Below are 15,807 nucleotides of genomic sequence, written 5' to 3'. Positions count from 1 at the left end.
GAGTGAGGACAGACTGAGGGACCCACTGCTGCACATCATCTGTGAGGCTTTGCACCCCCAATGATCCACCAGGAGAAACTCGGCAGTGTGTGAGGAAGAGGAGGAGGAAGAGCCAGCAGCAGCTGACAGATGGAGAGAATAGACAGACTGTTCCCTGTTTGTGAAGGACTGCTAGGAAAGTTTAACATAACTAACTGTCTGTCCTGAATCAGTCTTATTAGGTAATGTTCAAATAATGTTATCATCCAGTGTTTTCAGTGTGGGAGAAAGTACTCAGGGCCTTCAAGTTACACACTATGAAAGGCAGCAACAAGTTTAATATTCAGAAACCTAAAGTATGTATCAGCAGCTGAATGGAGCTAAAAATAATTGTTTGTTTCAGTTCTATGAAGCTTTGAGTATTTTGGATCAGTAGCACTGCTGTGTTTGTTGCATCATATCGCTGTAATTGTTTATATGCTTTATATATTCTGAGGTAAGTTGATCTATAGTGTTACATCATATTCTATAAGGATGTTATGTGTTTGTAGACTTTCTGCCCAGTTTGACCCATTTAGCAGAAGTCAGCCTTTTTAAGGCTCTGATATCTATTCTGTATGACTTAAAGCAGTTATGACATGGTCTGATTTTCTCACCCAATAAAGGAATATTCAATATATCAGTCTACTCTTCATTCTATCAGAAACAGTTATCACAGCTCGTACATTTGCTTCTTCCACACATATATGTAAGCATTGAGCCAAATTTAGTAATAATGCCAACATATTAAAAGAACAATATTCGTCTCTTATATATAATATATCTATATATACACTGTCACAGATACTTGTCTTTAAGTGAAGATTTAAGGTGATAGGAAATATAAATAAAATCAACTTGAATCTTTACTGAAGCTCAGTGTTTGACACAGAGTTCACTCACATGTGCTGTACCAGTGTACCTGCACATGTGATGTGACAATAGAAGTGATTTGATTTGAGAGTTCAAACTCACTGCTGTAATAACTGATAATGATTAATATAATAACTATAATATTGGCCATCTCATATTTACACTGACTTTAGTCTCATGAACAACATTAGCTAATTGTTATTTACTAGCTAATCTTAAATGACTGTTCAGCACAGATATGAAGCCCAACAATCATGTTTTACAGTCCTGTGGTCTCAGCCTCAGATACTTATTAAATCACACAAAGCTCGTGTAGAAACAAACAAACGAACAAAATATGTTCTCCTTCATTTCTGTCAACCACACGTTTCCCGCTATCATGGTTGCTAGGCAACCTGGGCAGCGCGACGGAGGCTAGACCGTCCCATTTCACAAGCCTCACACTTCCGGCCTTAGCGGTCTTTGAGTACGCGGCCCTTGAGGACCGTTGAGGCTGCGTACTTTAAGGCTGCAGACCCTGAATTGGGATACAGCAATTCAGGGACTGTTTCCCAATTCAGGGTCTGAAATGGGATGGTCTAGCCTCCGACCCGCGCTGCCCAGGTTACCTAGCAACCATGATAGCGGGAAACGTGTGGTTGACAGAAATGAAGGCGAACATATTTTGTTCATTTTTATTTTGTTATAAGTTGACAGCGCGTCAGGCAAATAGGCGGGCTCCATCCCCGGGCTCTAGCGACTGTGGAAGTCGCTACAATGAGTGAACCGTCAGCTCGTTCAAACACACGTTAAAGTCCGTTTGGCTCAACACCACCGAACAGAGGCAGCAATATGACATAATTAACATTAACAGTGCAGTGAATCCTGCTTGTGCCGTGATATTCAGGACTGCAAACCGAGCAGCATCACTGACTTTCAGCCTGTTGTGTTTGTGGATATATGACTGATTTTAATTATCCACAAAATCATCAGATTCTCTGTAAGATTAAGGTCGACTATCTAACGGCGTATAAAGTAAAGACTTTAAAACAAAGTAAACGCTGAAAGTACAAACATCGCTAATGTCACATAACTTTGCCGGCATGTGGCCAACAGTAATGTTTTAATGCTCCTCGTTATTAAACATTTGCACATAAATAAGTGACATAATATTCAGAACTTACTTTTGGAAGTTTACTCTTTGGCCGCTCTGCTTCCACTTCGTTGAAGTGTCTCCCAGTCCCAGTGCACTTGTTAGCATGTTTTGGTCAACTGGTCCGTCCGGTTATTGTCTCCCCAGAAACATTTCCGTTGTGTTTTTTCCTATTTCCGTTGTGTTGTGTGTGCTTTTGCAGCGCTTTTCTTTTTGCAAGTGTTTTTCTTTTTGCAGCGCTTTTTGTTTTTGCAAGTGTTTTTCTTTTTGCAGCGCTTTTTCTTTTTGCAAGTGTTTTTCTTTTTGCAAGTGTTTTTCTTTTTGCAGCGCTTTTTGTTTTTGCAAGTGTTTTTCTTTTTGCAGCGCTTTTTGTTTTTGCAAGTGTTTTTCTTTTTGCAGCGCTTTTTGTTTTTGCAAGTGTTTTTCTTTTTGCAGCGCTTTTTCTTTTTGCAAGTGTTTTTCTTTTTGCAGCGCTTTTTCTTTTTGCAAGTGTTTTTCTTTTTGCAAGTGTTTTTCTTTTTGCAGCGCTTTTTCTTTTTGCAAGTGTTTTTCTTTTTGCAGCGCTTTTTCTTTTTGCAAGTGTTTTTCTTTTTGCAGCGCTTTTTCTTTTTGCAAGTGTTTTTCTTTTTGCAGCGCTTTTTCTTTTTGCAAGTGTTTTTCTTTTTGCAGCGCTTTTTCTTTTTGCAAGTGTTTTTCTTTTTGCAGCGCTTTTTCTTTTTGCAGCGCTTTTGGCCTCTCAGGGCCACCGTAGTCATATGATTGTTGGGCTTTTCTCTGTATCTATGAAGCGCCTTGAGGCGACATTTGTTGTGATTTGGCGCTATATGAATAAAATTGAATTGAATTGAATTGAATTGAATTAACTGATTATCTAGTTCAGGGCAGCAGGAGTGCTGCAACCTATCTCAATCTATCTGGGCAAGATCAAGGGTACACTCTGGATTGTCAGTTTATCGCAGCAAAAGCAACTGAGTACCCAACATTCAAAATGTTGAAAGTGACAATATTTACTTTTTTAAAAAAATGCATATGTTTATTTTAAATTGAATGTCAGCAATTATAGCACAAACAGCTGAAAGGACTGTGAATATCTTGTCTTGGGATTTGTCCTCAAGAGTAAAGATGGGAATAGATTCTGCAGATAGTCCAGGTGCTAAACTGATTTGCATATGGCTGAGTTTGTTAATAATAACCTCAGTGGCAGTCAAGAATCTTGTTTGAGGAGCGTGGGATGAGGTCAGATTATGGCTGCAGGCATCAACAAATTCTGATCCACCCAGTGTCCAGACACTGTTAAATCTTATTCACTGAAAGCTTAGCAACCAGCACACACTCAAACAGCACGCCACACTCACTTTATCCGTGCCTCTCACCCAGCTGTTCTTCTTTGCTCTGGCTAGCGTTTGTCTCTGGTTCCACACTACTTCGCGTTGAGACTGTCTCAGGAGTTTCTCCACCTTGCAAGTCTTATGGCAACCCATCGTCCCCTGGCAAATGGAAAAATAGATGTCAAGCAAAGCCTTGCATCAGTCACATTTCATCTCTTGCTTGGTACAAGCAATAACCTACCATGACAGAACAGTTTGCATGCTTCCCCAAGTGCTTGTCATGGTCAGCAGCGACGGATGATGATCTCCAGCATGTTCAGATTATAAATATCTGTATTCAACTGAGTTACATAATAATGGATTTGGATTATTGTTAGTACACACAGACAGAAAAGATGACACAGCTGCCACAGGAAATGCATAATGCATAAAACTACACCTCTGTAATTGAAAAGTCGAGTCAATATATATATGCATTTCTTCTTATTATATGCACATAGAAAGTGTTAAAGGCTTTATATATTAACTGTGGAAATCATAAAAAATATTAAGCTCAATTTTATTTTAGAGTGTATGCTGCAATAGGCTACAGTTTAAAATTCATGCTTTTCTCAAACTAAAATTGTGATTTACAGCAGCTGTGAGCCTTAATGCAACTCCAGACTAAGTACACCCTGAAGTCTAATGGTCATGAGTTACTGCACAGTTTCCACTGTGTCATCTAGACCAGCGTGTTCCAGACCCAGAGTAGACTTATTAGCTGTGGACTTCTCCTTCCCTGACAGCTCCAATTCCAGTTAGACTCTAATATACTGAACTACAGTGCTGTGCAAAAGACTTGAGCCACCTTTGATTTCTTTATTTTTTCCAGGAAAATGGGAAATAGGTGCAGTGATTTATTCAAACATGTGCAAACATACATGGAAATACAATATATAAGACAAAAACAAAATTTACATAATTCTAATGAGTTTAAAAATCAGTATTTGGTATGAACACCTTTATTTTTCAGCACAGCCTGAACTCTCTAAATACATTAAACAGTCTTCAGGAAGAGTTCGCAGGTTTTGCAGTACATTCAAAGCTCTTCTTTGGGTGTTTCTGCCTTTTTTTCTCTCCTCTGTCAAGATGATCCCACACTGCTTTAATAATATTGAAGTACAGGCTCTGGGGAGGCCAATCCATGGCTGATAGTGTTACATTGTGTGTTTGTCTATCCAGGTATGCTTTTACCACATTAGCAGAGTGTTTGGGGCATATTGTATGGTGGATTAAAATCTGATGGTACTATTATACCTTCATAAGTCCATTAATTTTGACCACATCCCCAACACCACTGGATGAAACACAGCCCTAATTGATGACAGCACCTCCACCGTGGCTGTAGACACTCACTGTCACTCACCTCTCGCCTGATCACCTCTGTACATTTTAATGATTTGAACTAAAATTCAGATGAATCACTCCATAAGACCTCTTGCCACTGACTTTGGTTCTTGTGTACTTACCTCTGACTTTTCTCCCTGTTTCTTTTCCTTAATAATGGCTTCTTGACAGCAAACCTTCCACTGAGATCATTTCTGATGACGCTTCACTGAGCAGCAGATGAATCAACTGAAGGGTCAGACGCATTGCTCAGGTCATGTGTCAAATTCTTCCTGCATTTTTAACGCTTTCTTAAAGACATGAATTAGAGAAACTGCTCAACTGCAGTGTATAACCTTTTAGCCTTGCTACGTTATGTTTCTGTCTTGCACATGTCCAGCTTCCTCAAATATTTTAAGAACACACTGCATCCAGTGCTGAGACATGCCAAGCTGATTGCTCTTTGGGAATCATGTCGCACTCTTTCTTAAATTTGACGTCATACCATCCCACAGAGCTGGAGTCTTCTGGCCACTCTTGCTTAAGCCAAAGGCTTTTTGGAAATATATTTCAACAAGGTTGCAAAAGCGTACGATATGATCCACGACCCTAAACTAACATTTACAAATGTGTGCAATGATTTGTAACTTTTGAGGACTGACAAATACAAAGCAATCAAACCACACGTGAAACCATTTTACAAGTGTACGTACATCCAAACCAGAAATACTGATCGTTTGCTCGCATTTTTTTAAGGTCAGCTCGCGAATCAGATAATTTTACCTTTTTCTGTGCGTTCAAATGTCTAAAACTACACGTAACTTCTCGCTCGCTTGCTCACAAAACCTTAAATACGTGCGAACGAATCGCTCGATACGAACAGATCAAGTTTGAGAGTAATTTAACGGGGCCAACCTCGCACAGATCCACAAATGTGAGCTGCTTTCAGGTCCCAGTGTAAAACTGGGACATTTGATCTTCAAACACTGAACTTTCTCTCCATGCTGATTAGCAAACACAAAGCTACATGCACTATTAGCAAGGGAGGGTGGTGAAAGAAAATGAACCAGTGCTCCAGCCCCGTTGCATTTGACTAGTAGCATTAAGCTACGTTGTTCTCCATTTGGCATATTGATTTCTATTTTGACTGATAATTCCAGCTTTCACTCACGACAGAGGTCAAATGTCACTGCTGTTGTTTTCTTTAATCCCCCTGCACTTTCATCACATCCAGTGGCTAGTGAGCTAACACTATAAATAACACTGAAATTAAATGAATTTCAACTGTATTCTCAGCAAAACCGACTGTCCATTTAACAACTCCACTTTATCTCACATACCATCACTTCACATAGGCAGTTGATACAACCTATCACATAACTCTGAATTATTCTGGCTTGCTTATAATCCACTCTTACAAAATGTTGATCTCAACACGCCCCTCAAGCTTCACCTTCATCAAAGTCAAGAAAAGTTGGTCTGGTAGTTGAGGATACTTATTCCAGCCAATCGCTACTCATCGTTACAGATCAGTAGGGACTATGATGTAAGTAATGCAAGCACTTAAAAGAAATTATTTTATGTGTAAAGTAATACGTTTAGCACAGTTGAGGAGACTTGTAAGTATTGCTGTGCCATACTGCAAATTTAGTACAGATATCAAGTAAATACAGGGCCAGTATTGCTGATACCAAGACTTTTGAACTTCGAGGCTATCGCGCTAGTATCAGTCTGATACCAATACCAAGACTGGTATCAATACTATCGATATTTGATCAAACTGCTGGTGAATAACACTGACCACAGCAGAGTAAGAACAGAGTATTACCTTTATTGACAGAAAATTGCAGTAACAGGGCAGTTCAATATATTTCTTTAGCACTCCTGACCAGTGATGGAAGATGATCACCAACTGTGGTGAGTCACTAAGTTTAAATATCTCTTATTTATAGTTCACAAAATGTTCATATTTGTATAATTTCCCTTTCAAACTGACAGATGGCTGCTTACAATTCTCAATCTATTCTGTGGGACGTGGGAGATTTCCCACTAATGACTAACAGTAAACTATTATTCAAAATTTGAAAAGGCACTAACCCAAATAATTAGTCAATGCTCAAAATACACTTTGTTATCACTCACTATGCTTTAACATCAACATATTGCCACAGAAATTACTCATCTGAACCAACTGCTGTGACCAAGTTAAATCACAGCTCTTAATGTCCCCTGATTTGACATGTAGGATGAATACTTGGGGGGGGGGGGGGGGGGGGGGGGGGGGGGGGGAGTCCCAGAGCTCATATTTAAGGACATTCTGTGATATTTCATTCAAAGTACACCTCTGAAAGAGCCTTTGATCGAAGTCAAAGGAGAGAAAAAGAGAGGAAAGGGAAAAAAGACCTTGCCCTCCAGGGACTCACTTCCACTTTCCTAACTAATCTTGTTTGGTTGATTACACAGAAGACAAGTGCTTTGTGCAAAGCACTCATTAGGCCCGAAGTAAACAGCAGCCTCTGTTTCTTTCCGCTTCTTTTAAACAAACTGAACCTCCAAATGTTTGAAGTGTTATTAGAGCAGGCAAAATACCGCTAATTTTGTCTTGAATAGTCAGAGATTTTATTTATTTATTATTTTAAATATCTGGATAGCCCCTTTATATTTAACTAAGAAGTTTTTAAGAAAATAAACAAGGACAGGACTTTTCATTCTGGATTTTTTTTATTTATTGCATTAGTTAGTGTCTGTCTTTTCAGTATAAAATACAAAAACCAAGCGGAAAACAAAAAAGTATCAAAATATGTGTTCCTGAAATATTCTTCCAAGAGTCTTACATTACTGCATGACTCTTTTCACAACAGTATTTCAGTCATCACACTCAGTAGCTGTGACAAATGCACTTAAAGTTAAGGTTTCATATTAAAATGTCAAGAAGGCACATTTACAGTATAACAGTGGATTCTATGTGACTACATGAAATTCCTAAAGGTCTCCTGAGCTGTAGTAGTTTAACCTTCACATCACACAAATAACATTATATATACACAACAGGTGAAAAGGATAAAGCACATACTTGAACATGTAAACACAAAGTATGCCGTCAGTGTACAGAGAAGTGAGCTGGTCACATGTTTTGACACTTTGATAAAATTGTGACATGCATCAGCTTACCCAATTCAGGGTGCACAGCTGGGACAGGGTGCCAAACTAGCACTTGGAGAGAGACAGCCATTCATCTACAGTCAGTTAAACAAACCCCACGTGTGTCTGTGGGAGTACCTAGAGATAGCATGTGAACTCCACACAGAAAGGCCCCAGCTAGCTGGTAGACCTGAACCCAGGACCTTCTTTCTGCAAGGCAACAGTGCTAACCAGTGCACCACTGTCTGGGCAGTTGTTGTAGCTTTATTAAATTATGATAAAAGAATGATATGCTCTCATGTCTCTGTTTAATGTGAAGCAGCAGCCAGCAGCTATCCTAGCTTGGGTAAAAGAAAAAGTGTCTGTGGCATGTTTATTACTTTAAACGTGCAAGTTATACTTAATCCTTTAATCGAACCCTCAACAAGCACCCAAATCATTTCCCAAAATGTCAAACTGTTTCTTCAGCACAAAAAAATCTATTTAACAGCAATATAGAACAACAGTAATCTGCTGTATTGAACAGACGTGCTCTACTTCAGCATAACACAAGGGCCGATATTGTTGTGTCTATTGTAACTGGCTCTGTGTGTTGACTGTTGCGTCTTTGTTCAGGGCTGATAGCAATTATGATGTTTTACAGTTAAGAAGAGAGAAAGAACTGATATTTGGAATTGATATGTTTTTGCAGTGAAAATATAAACCTTGAAACTTTAGAACCACCCAAAACAGACTACTGCTGGACCACTACTCTGTGACCTAGAGCAATGTCCCAATCACATCCGATTAGTTACATGCATATAACAAACAATCAAAACTAAAGGCTATTCTGGCACAGTAAAGTACACACAGACTGGAGCTGACCAGTAGCTAGATGAGCTGTGTTTTGAAGGTAGAATAGCAGATATCCTTGAAGTGGTACATCCCACATTCTTACAACCTACTTCTGTTATGACAAGTATGCCCTCCTCTATTCCAGTTTTATTGAATTCAGCCCTCATCCTTAAAACTCATCAAAAATAAGAACAAATTTCAGAGTAATTTCAGGCTCACCAATTTGCAAGACCAATTATGGAACAATTTCGGAATAAATAATGCTTTATTGTTTCATAAATTATTTCAGCACAAACATTTGATATGTTTTCTATGTTCTATAGTGATGAAATATGAGGATTTGCTTTTGAATAATTACATTCTGCTTTTATTTTTACATTTTATCCCAACTTAAATTTTAAATTGGAGTTGTGTAGGTACTGCTGGCTAAAATATATTTTGTCTCTTTATCATCAAATATAAGCACCATGTTTTCACTAAGGCATGAAACTGGCGACTGAGGCCATTAACTCCAAAGGAAAGCGTTAAAGAGCCGAGGAATATTTTCCCCACCAAAATCTGTTGCACTGGACTCTGCTGACCACGAGAAGGAATTCATGCTTCTAATTGGACAGACACGCCCTAACTGCCATAAAACAGTAACAATTAATACTTAAGATGTTGTCTTTAGTGAGTGATTAAATTGCTAAAAAAGCAAAAAATTAAAATAAAATAAAAAACCATTCAAGAATAGCAGGGGTACTGTGAAGATGAAACAAACAGATCTATATCTATATACACATCTGCTGCTAAGGTTTAGGCTTTGATTATTTTTTCTTTTAATTAAGAAAAGGTATTAATTAACACCGACACTTGTGTCCATCATGTAAATATGCCAGATCTGCTTTTTTCATATGTAGTGAAGTGATGTAAACATTAAAACTTTCTTTTACCGTAAAAGTGTATCAATTCCAAATATCAGCTGTCAGTTGATTGTTATCAGGAGTCATTGTTTAAAAAAAAAAAAACTATAATGGGGAAAAAATTCTGCTCAAGACGTCCGTCCTGCACCTCTGCTGGATAGAGGCTGACAGTCCTATTATGAAGCTTGTAAAAGTTTCATCACTTCTGACTGCTGTGGAACTGCACACGATGGAATTCATTACTCAAAGACTCCGACTATTATGATGAGTAAAAGTATGAAACCTCCACACATGGCAAGGCAGAGAAGCTTCTGTCAAAAACAGGAAAAACGAGTAGTCAGAGGAACTGGCTGCATATGAGAAACCGCAGATCCAGTGAAGCATTCGGCAGATAAACATAATATATAAAATAGATTCATAAATTAAGAGATGGATGTTTGGCTCAAGAAAAAGAAGTTGTGGGTGTGGAAGTGTTGTTACCTCACAGCAGGTCTCATGCAGGGGGTTTGGTTAGTCCGACAGACAGGCCGACAATTAGTGCAATAACAGCAAGCAGGATCAACAGAGCAAAGGCAAGAATAATGTATTTCTGGCAAGTGAAGAGGAAGACGGTGTTATTTAAAGTTCATGAATGAAAAGAAATGCTGCTTAGACCACAATCTTATATCAAATTTACCTTTACAAAGATTTATATTTTTTAAATTGCATCAAGAAAGAACCAGAAAGGAGCACATACCCTCCGGGATTTCTTCTGGTACCTGACTGCTTTTTTGGTCTCTTCCTTTGCACGACAAATGTATTCAGCTGCATTAGAGACGTTCTTCTCAATGTTGTTAACCATATCCCCCTGTAAATGAATGCAGATGCTTTTATTTATGGCCGGGATGTCAAACCTATTTCACATCCTGGGCCACATACAGGCCACTTTGATCTTAAGCAGTAATTTCTATAGTAGTGGAAAAACAGGAACTTTATGTCCTTTAATTGTGTAATTTTGTAAATAGTGAATGACAGTTTGGGGGGGTACACCTCCTTGCTGGACAAGTCTTAGTGGCCGCAGGCCTTATGTTTTACACCTCTGACTTGATACTGGTATTTGTGCTATGAGCTCCATTCTGATATACCTAGTATACAATATTAGAAACAAGTTTTAAAAGAAAAATCAACAGATCTGCTTGTGAAAGTTTCCACTCAGATGAGCCTCTTACCTGAGTTTCTACCAGCATCGCCATGTCCATGAACATCGCATGGAGCTCCCTGATGCTCGTCTCCAAGCGCATGATGTCCTGGTGTCGTGACTCTATCTCGTTCACGGCTTGCCGTGTGATTTGGGAATCAGAAATGATCTGAGGGAGAAAGATTTAATACCTTCAAAAATCCATCCAAAATCACCCCATCGGCACACAACCCCAACTGCAAAAAAGATTTACTCATCAGCCACTAGATGGCAGGCGTGGCATTTTACCAAGCAAGCACATTAATGCTGGAGAAACCGTACATCAGAGGTGAAGATGGATGGATTTCCACTTTCTAACATGTCTTCTAGATCTTCATTGGTGGTCACTCTTCCAGCTAGAATTAAACAAATAAACAAAGAATTAAAAATTGTCTGGCAGATTTGATTCATAAGTCTTGGCATTTCTAACAAAAGTGACTGTTTTGGACCATGTGTATTTGCTTCCACCCATGAAAGTAATATGCCTTCATTTGATGTCATTATGGAACGGAGGAAGAATCCCTCTGAATATATTTTATTTCTTTTTGCCCCATCTCTGCCTGCTGCAGCTGTCAGTGGATTCATGCCAAAAGGTTGCATAAGAGGTACCTAAGGTACAAAGGAAATCCACACAACCCCCCCAAAGCTCCTGAAACAATCTCTACAAACAGAGGGCTTTCTTTTACTGCAACCATGCCTCCTGTTGTAAAGTACTCTCCCTGGAGAGAGAGAGACCGCTGTGCAGGTGCTTACTGTATATCACACACCTTTATCGGTGGCTGTTCCTCAGAGAGACACTCAAAGCAAAACACACCACGCGCTCAGCTCATCGCTACACATCAAGGCTCTTACTTGTGAACGGTGTCAGTTATTGGTGTTTGGCGACAGCACAAACTGAGTCTGGTCAAAGACAGGTGAACTACTGTTGCACAGGCCGCTGAGTGCTCTGCTCGTATCCCGGGCAACGCAAACACAGAGAGGCGTCTCCAGTATCAGGCTCGCCCGTCTGCAGAACTAGAGCCTCTCATTAATGCCGGCCGCAGGGACTGGCTCTGGGAGTCAACCCTTTTTTATTTTTTGCTTTTCACTATTGTTACTCACATGTACTTAATACAATGGATCTGCCTGTTTGTTACAGGGATACTGAACAGCGAGGACTTAAAACAATAAGCAGAAAGCTTATTACAAATCTGGAGTTATAACAAATATGAATCTTATTGTACCTAAACAATGATTTCTATCTGATATAGAATATTTGTTAATGAGACTACGTTATATGTTGCTAATGCGGGAACCATTTTTAGTACATTTCTTTCCAAAACACTGGAAATTTATTGTCTGGGCGTTGCAGAAACCCTATGCTATTGCTCTTCTCTGTTTATCAGCACTAAGGCTGGTGTCCAGAAAAGCAGAGAGGAAGCTGGTGCGGTCTGTTTCCTGGATCCTGCCCTAACACAGCTGGAGGGTTTTACTTCTTTTGTTGCCCTTTTAGCACTACTTTTTTTAAGTTTGTCAAAAGAATTGAAAGTGTAATTAATTTCAAGTCCTGTATGGTCATCCATTTGTAGTTAATGTAGCCCATTATTCCTGGGCTTATTCAGATACAGGAGTACAATTATTTGTCACTCACTTATCTCCAGCTGTCTCTGGATTCTTCCTTTGCTTCTTTCCCTAAAGGACACTTGAGTCTCGTTGTACTGGGTCATGACCTCCACAAACTTCCTGGAGAGCACAGTGTGCTGAGGACAAGTCAAAACACAGGGACACAAAGTGATAATGTGCTGCAGGCTTTCCAGACTTCTACTTATCCAGCTCAGGGTTGCCTATCCCAGCTGTTCTAAGGGGAGCGGCAGAGTAATCTGCCACAGAGGTAACACATATAGAGAAAACCATTCACCCTTATGTTCACACCTGCAGCCCATTTAGAAACAGTCCATCTAACCCAGTTCATTTCTTTGGACTGTGGGAGGCCAGAGTACCCAGACCGGATTTAAATCCAGCTTCCTCTTGCTGTGAGGCAACAGGGTTAACAGCTGGACCATCATGTCACCCTCTGCAAGGTTTTAAGACTTAATACCTTATAGTTCAGAAGTACAAGATACAAAGTACACGTTGGAAGTGTTGGAAGGTTATGATACAGTTTTTGCTCTTAAACTAGAGAAATATACCATCAACAAAATACAGAAGTAAAGCTGAGAGCTGGATAGTCAGAAGTTATAACGTCTGGATTTATTTATAATGAAAACAAAACAGCTTTTATCTGTATGAAGTTCTGCATACAGCTGACAGAGTAGTGCTTGGGTCGTCGTGTGATCAGGTATGTAATAAGCGTGAGGAGATCCTGACCTGTGTTTTCTGGATCCTGAAATCTACGGAGGCCCTGTTAGCAGCATCATCTTTGGGCATGCTCAGCTCAATGGCTGTGAAAAAAAATGTAAAAATGACATTGTTACACAATTTGAAACACATGAAAGAAATGTGGACGACAGCTGAACTCACATTTTAGTTTGGTTCGCACCACATTGGCATTCCCTTTGATATCATTGGTGAGTGCAGCCAGCTGATCCTTTGTTCCTTCGCACACAAACAGGAGATGTGTTAGATTTTGTTTAGAAGAAAAGTCGTCATCCAGGTAATCCAAATATTTGATCTGCTCTGATTTCAGCTGGTCACTTGGCAACGACCCCGAGGCAATAATGGAGAGGTTACAAAATAAAGGACAATTTCCACGTCATGGACACTGTTATGAACTACATTAACTGATTCCATGGCAAAGTAAACTGAGTTATCCTGTGGCCAGATTTTCCACTCACACAGTAAAGAAGGCGAGACACTGATTCGGATCTTGTAATTTTAAACCATTTGGAATTTGTAGAAATTATTTTTTAGTAAAACAGCATGTTTAAATCCCTGATTAGGTCCTGAATCTCACAGTAGTTTGTCAGGTTTGATACAAATTTGAGTGCTACTTCCTTCACAGGTTTCCGGTCTGCCGGCCATTCATCGCAACTAAGGAAGGAAGACATCTGAAGCACGTTGACTCTGTGCCCAAAAAGACTACTTCCATCCATGCATTTCTAAAAATAAAGCAATAAAAAAAAACCTAAAGGATGTTAACATCCTAAACCTAAACGACCCAAACTTACTGTCATCTGTGTTGGGTGCCGACAGGATCATGCTGTGGATCTTCCTCACTTCTTCCACTTGTATGGAGATCTTATCGATGACTCCTCTGACTTCTTCCACCTACACCAGCCGATAAATAAGTCAAGAATTCATCAGTGTCCTCAATTATTATTGCTTTTAGTCTTAATACACATCCTGGAAGTCACAGTAGTACACACCCTTCTGAAAAAGCTATCCATGAATCCATCTTGGTTAACTGTAACTGCAACATCCTCTTCTGTTTGTGAAGCGGCCTACGAGGATGAAAATGTGTTTGAGTGACCTTTTTTTTAAATGCCGCTAGGATATTTCATGTCACGATCCACGAAGTTGAAGCTAAAACAAAAGCACTTACAGCGGTCAGTTCAGCCAGTCGATCCTTCATCACACCGGTCAGCTCGTCTCCCGCTCAGCTAGTTGTAAAGCATATGCTGGCTCTATCCCGTACATCTCCATGTGGAGAGGAACATTGCCGCGCAGTCAGGTCCAGGTGGTTAATAAAAATAGATTTAGTTTAATCTCTGAGATTCAGGCCCACGAGGTTGTGAGATGACAGTCGCAGAAATAGGAAGTCAGTGCCACAGGTCGAGCTTTGTTTGATCAAAACTGGGTCCAAGACACAACTCAGAAATAAACCCAGAAAGGGCTGTTCCTGTTTCAACTCTGCCGATATTCCCCGCTCAACAAGTGCATCGGATCCGTAATAGATCCACAGTAATATCCCTCTCCCCGGGATACGCCTCTCTCTCTCTCTCTCTCTCTCTCTCTCTCTCTCTCTCTCAGATGACGTTGATGGAGAATCTGGTCCTCCCTTACTCACATTTGAACTTTATGATAAATAAACTAAATGGCTGCAATCATATTTCAAAAGGGCTGAACTTGGTAGAACTATTACACAAATCTGAAACTATTTGACTATTTGTCAGACTTTAATCTTTTGTGGCATTTCTGAGTTTATTATAAATCGATTTTTTAAATATCAATTTGATTTCTTTATTTAATTTTTTTTTAGACAGCAACAACAGTTTGCGGTTACATGAAAAGGTTTTTTTTTATAAATAATATATAAGCGCTGCTGGATGGCCGCTAAGCTATTATTCACCTGGCCACACAGTGGCGCTGTTTACCCGCGTAAATTGACTTTTGGAGCCTTCGACGGGACTCCTGATGACTTCCCCATATGTGGATGTCATCCAAACTCTAAATGCCCAACTCTCATTACGGATTTCACAAACCGAAATTACCGAGCCAAAAGTCAAACAAGGGCCCACTTCTCATCTGACAACAACATATGTCTTGTTTTATGTTTCCACTTGGAGTGCTTGGAGTTCGTCTTTAATACTGATCTTATTTACAGAACTTTCATACTTTAGTGTGTGTGTGTGTGTGTGTGTGTGTGTGTGTGTTGTTTAACTGTAACTCAATTTGTTTTTAAAAGGGGTTTCTGCTCCTTTCCCACATATCTAGGCATTTCTGTGGAACTTCGCAGATTTACACACTGTTAAAAAGGAAGGAGCACTCAGCGTATTCCTATTATTCCTAGAAAGGTTTTGCATGCTGTTTGTCTAGCTACTCAGTCATCCAGGTTATTGTAGTCTTCAGAGCCAACACGTAAGAAAGCAGCTAGACAACGCGACTCTCCACCAGTTGTCGGAAGAAGCTTGCTCGAAACGTCTTTAAAATCGTATGCTATTTACAAATATTTTGAATACAAACTCAGTTGTGCATCTGTGGATCACACGGTGCACACCCTGATCTCACTCCCCGTGCAATCTCCAATTACGCACAAGTAACGCCTTTTACGCACAAACTTTACCGCCCCTCCTTAGAAGA

At 39.7% G+C, this 15,807-nt stretch overlaps 1 protein-coding gene across 2 annotated transcripts; it reads right to left on the bottom strand.

Moving 5' to 3' along the window:
- Positions 1-7,438: 7,438 nt before the first annotated feature.
- stx2b (syntaxin 2b) lies at positions 7,439-14,671 on the bottom strand. 2 transcript variants are annotated; one of them, XM_006803148.3, is made up of 10 exons: positions 14,330-14,671; positions 14,154-14,228; positions 13,956-14,055; positions 13,309-13,383; positions 13,156-13,229; positions 12,440-12,548; positions 11,092-11,165; positions 10,802-10,939; positions 10,330-10,440; positions 7,439-9,904 (listed from the first exon to the last, which is right to left on the bottom strand). In XM_006803148.3, the coding sequence occupies exons 1-10, from the start codon at positions 14,357-14,359 to the stop codon at positions 9,833-9,835; spliced, it is 858 nt and encodes a 285-aa protein (XP_006803211.1). In that variant the 5' UTR covers positions 14,360-14,671; the 3' UTR covers positions 7,439-9,832. The 2 variants fall into 2 exon arrangements, with proteins under 2 accessions (XP_006803211.1, XP_035768971.1); XM_035913078.2 differs by lacking the exon at positions 7,439-9,904 and adding an exon at positions 10,020-10,182.
- Between the last annotated feature and the right edge of the window lie 1,136 nt (positions 14,672-15,807).

The sequence above is a fragment of the Neolamprologus brichardi genome, chromosome 12 (genome assembly GCF_056152115.1).
Source record: "Neolamprologus brichardi isolate AB-2024 chromosome 12, ASM5615211v1, whole genome shotgun sequence".
In the NCBI taxonomy this organism is placed as follows: domain Eukaryota; kingdom Metazoa; phylum Chordata; class Actinopteri; order Cichliformes; family Cichlidae; genus Neolamprologus; species Neolamprologus brichardi.
Note: the sequence above shows the minus strand (reverse complement) of the source record. Positions and strands in the feature narration are given on the sequence as shown.

Bases quoted from the DNA above. Each gene is read 5' to 3' on its own strand.
- stx2b (XM_035913078.2), bottom strand. From the start codon at position 14,359: ATGAAGGATCGACTGGCTGAACTGACCGCT. The intron at 13,384-13,955 runs GTAAGTTTGGGT...TTGTGTGCGAAG, and splicing joins GGCACCCAACACAGATGACA to GAACAAAGGATCAGCTGGCT. The intron at 10,441-10,801 runs GTAAGAGGCTCA...ATTCATTTACAG, and splicing joins CGATGCTGGTAGAAACTCAG to GGGGATATGGTTAACAACAT.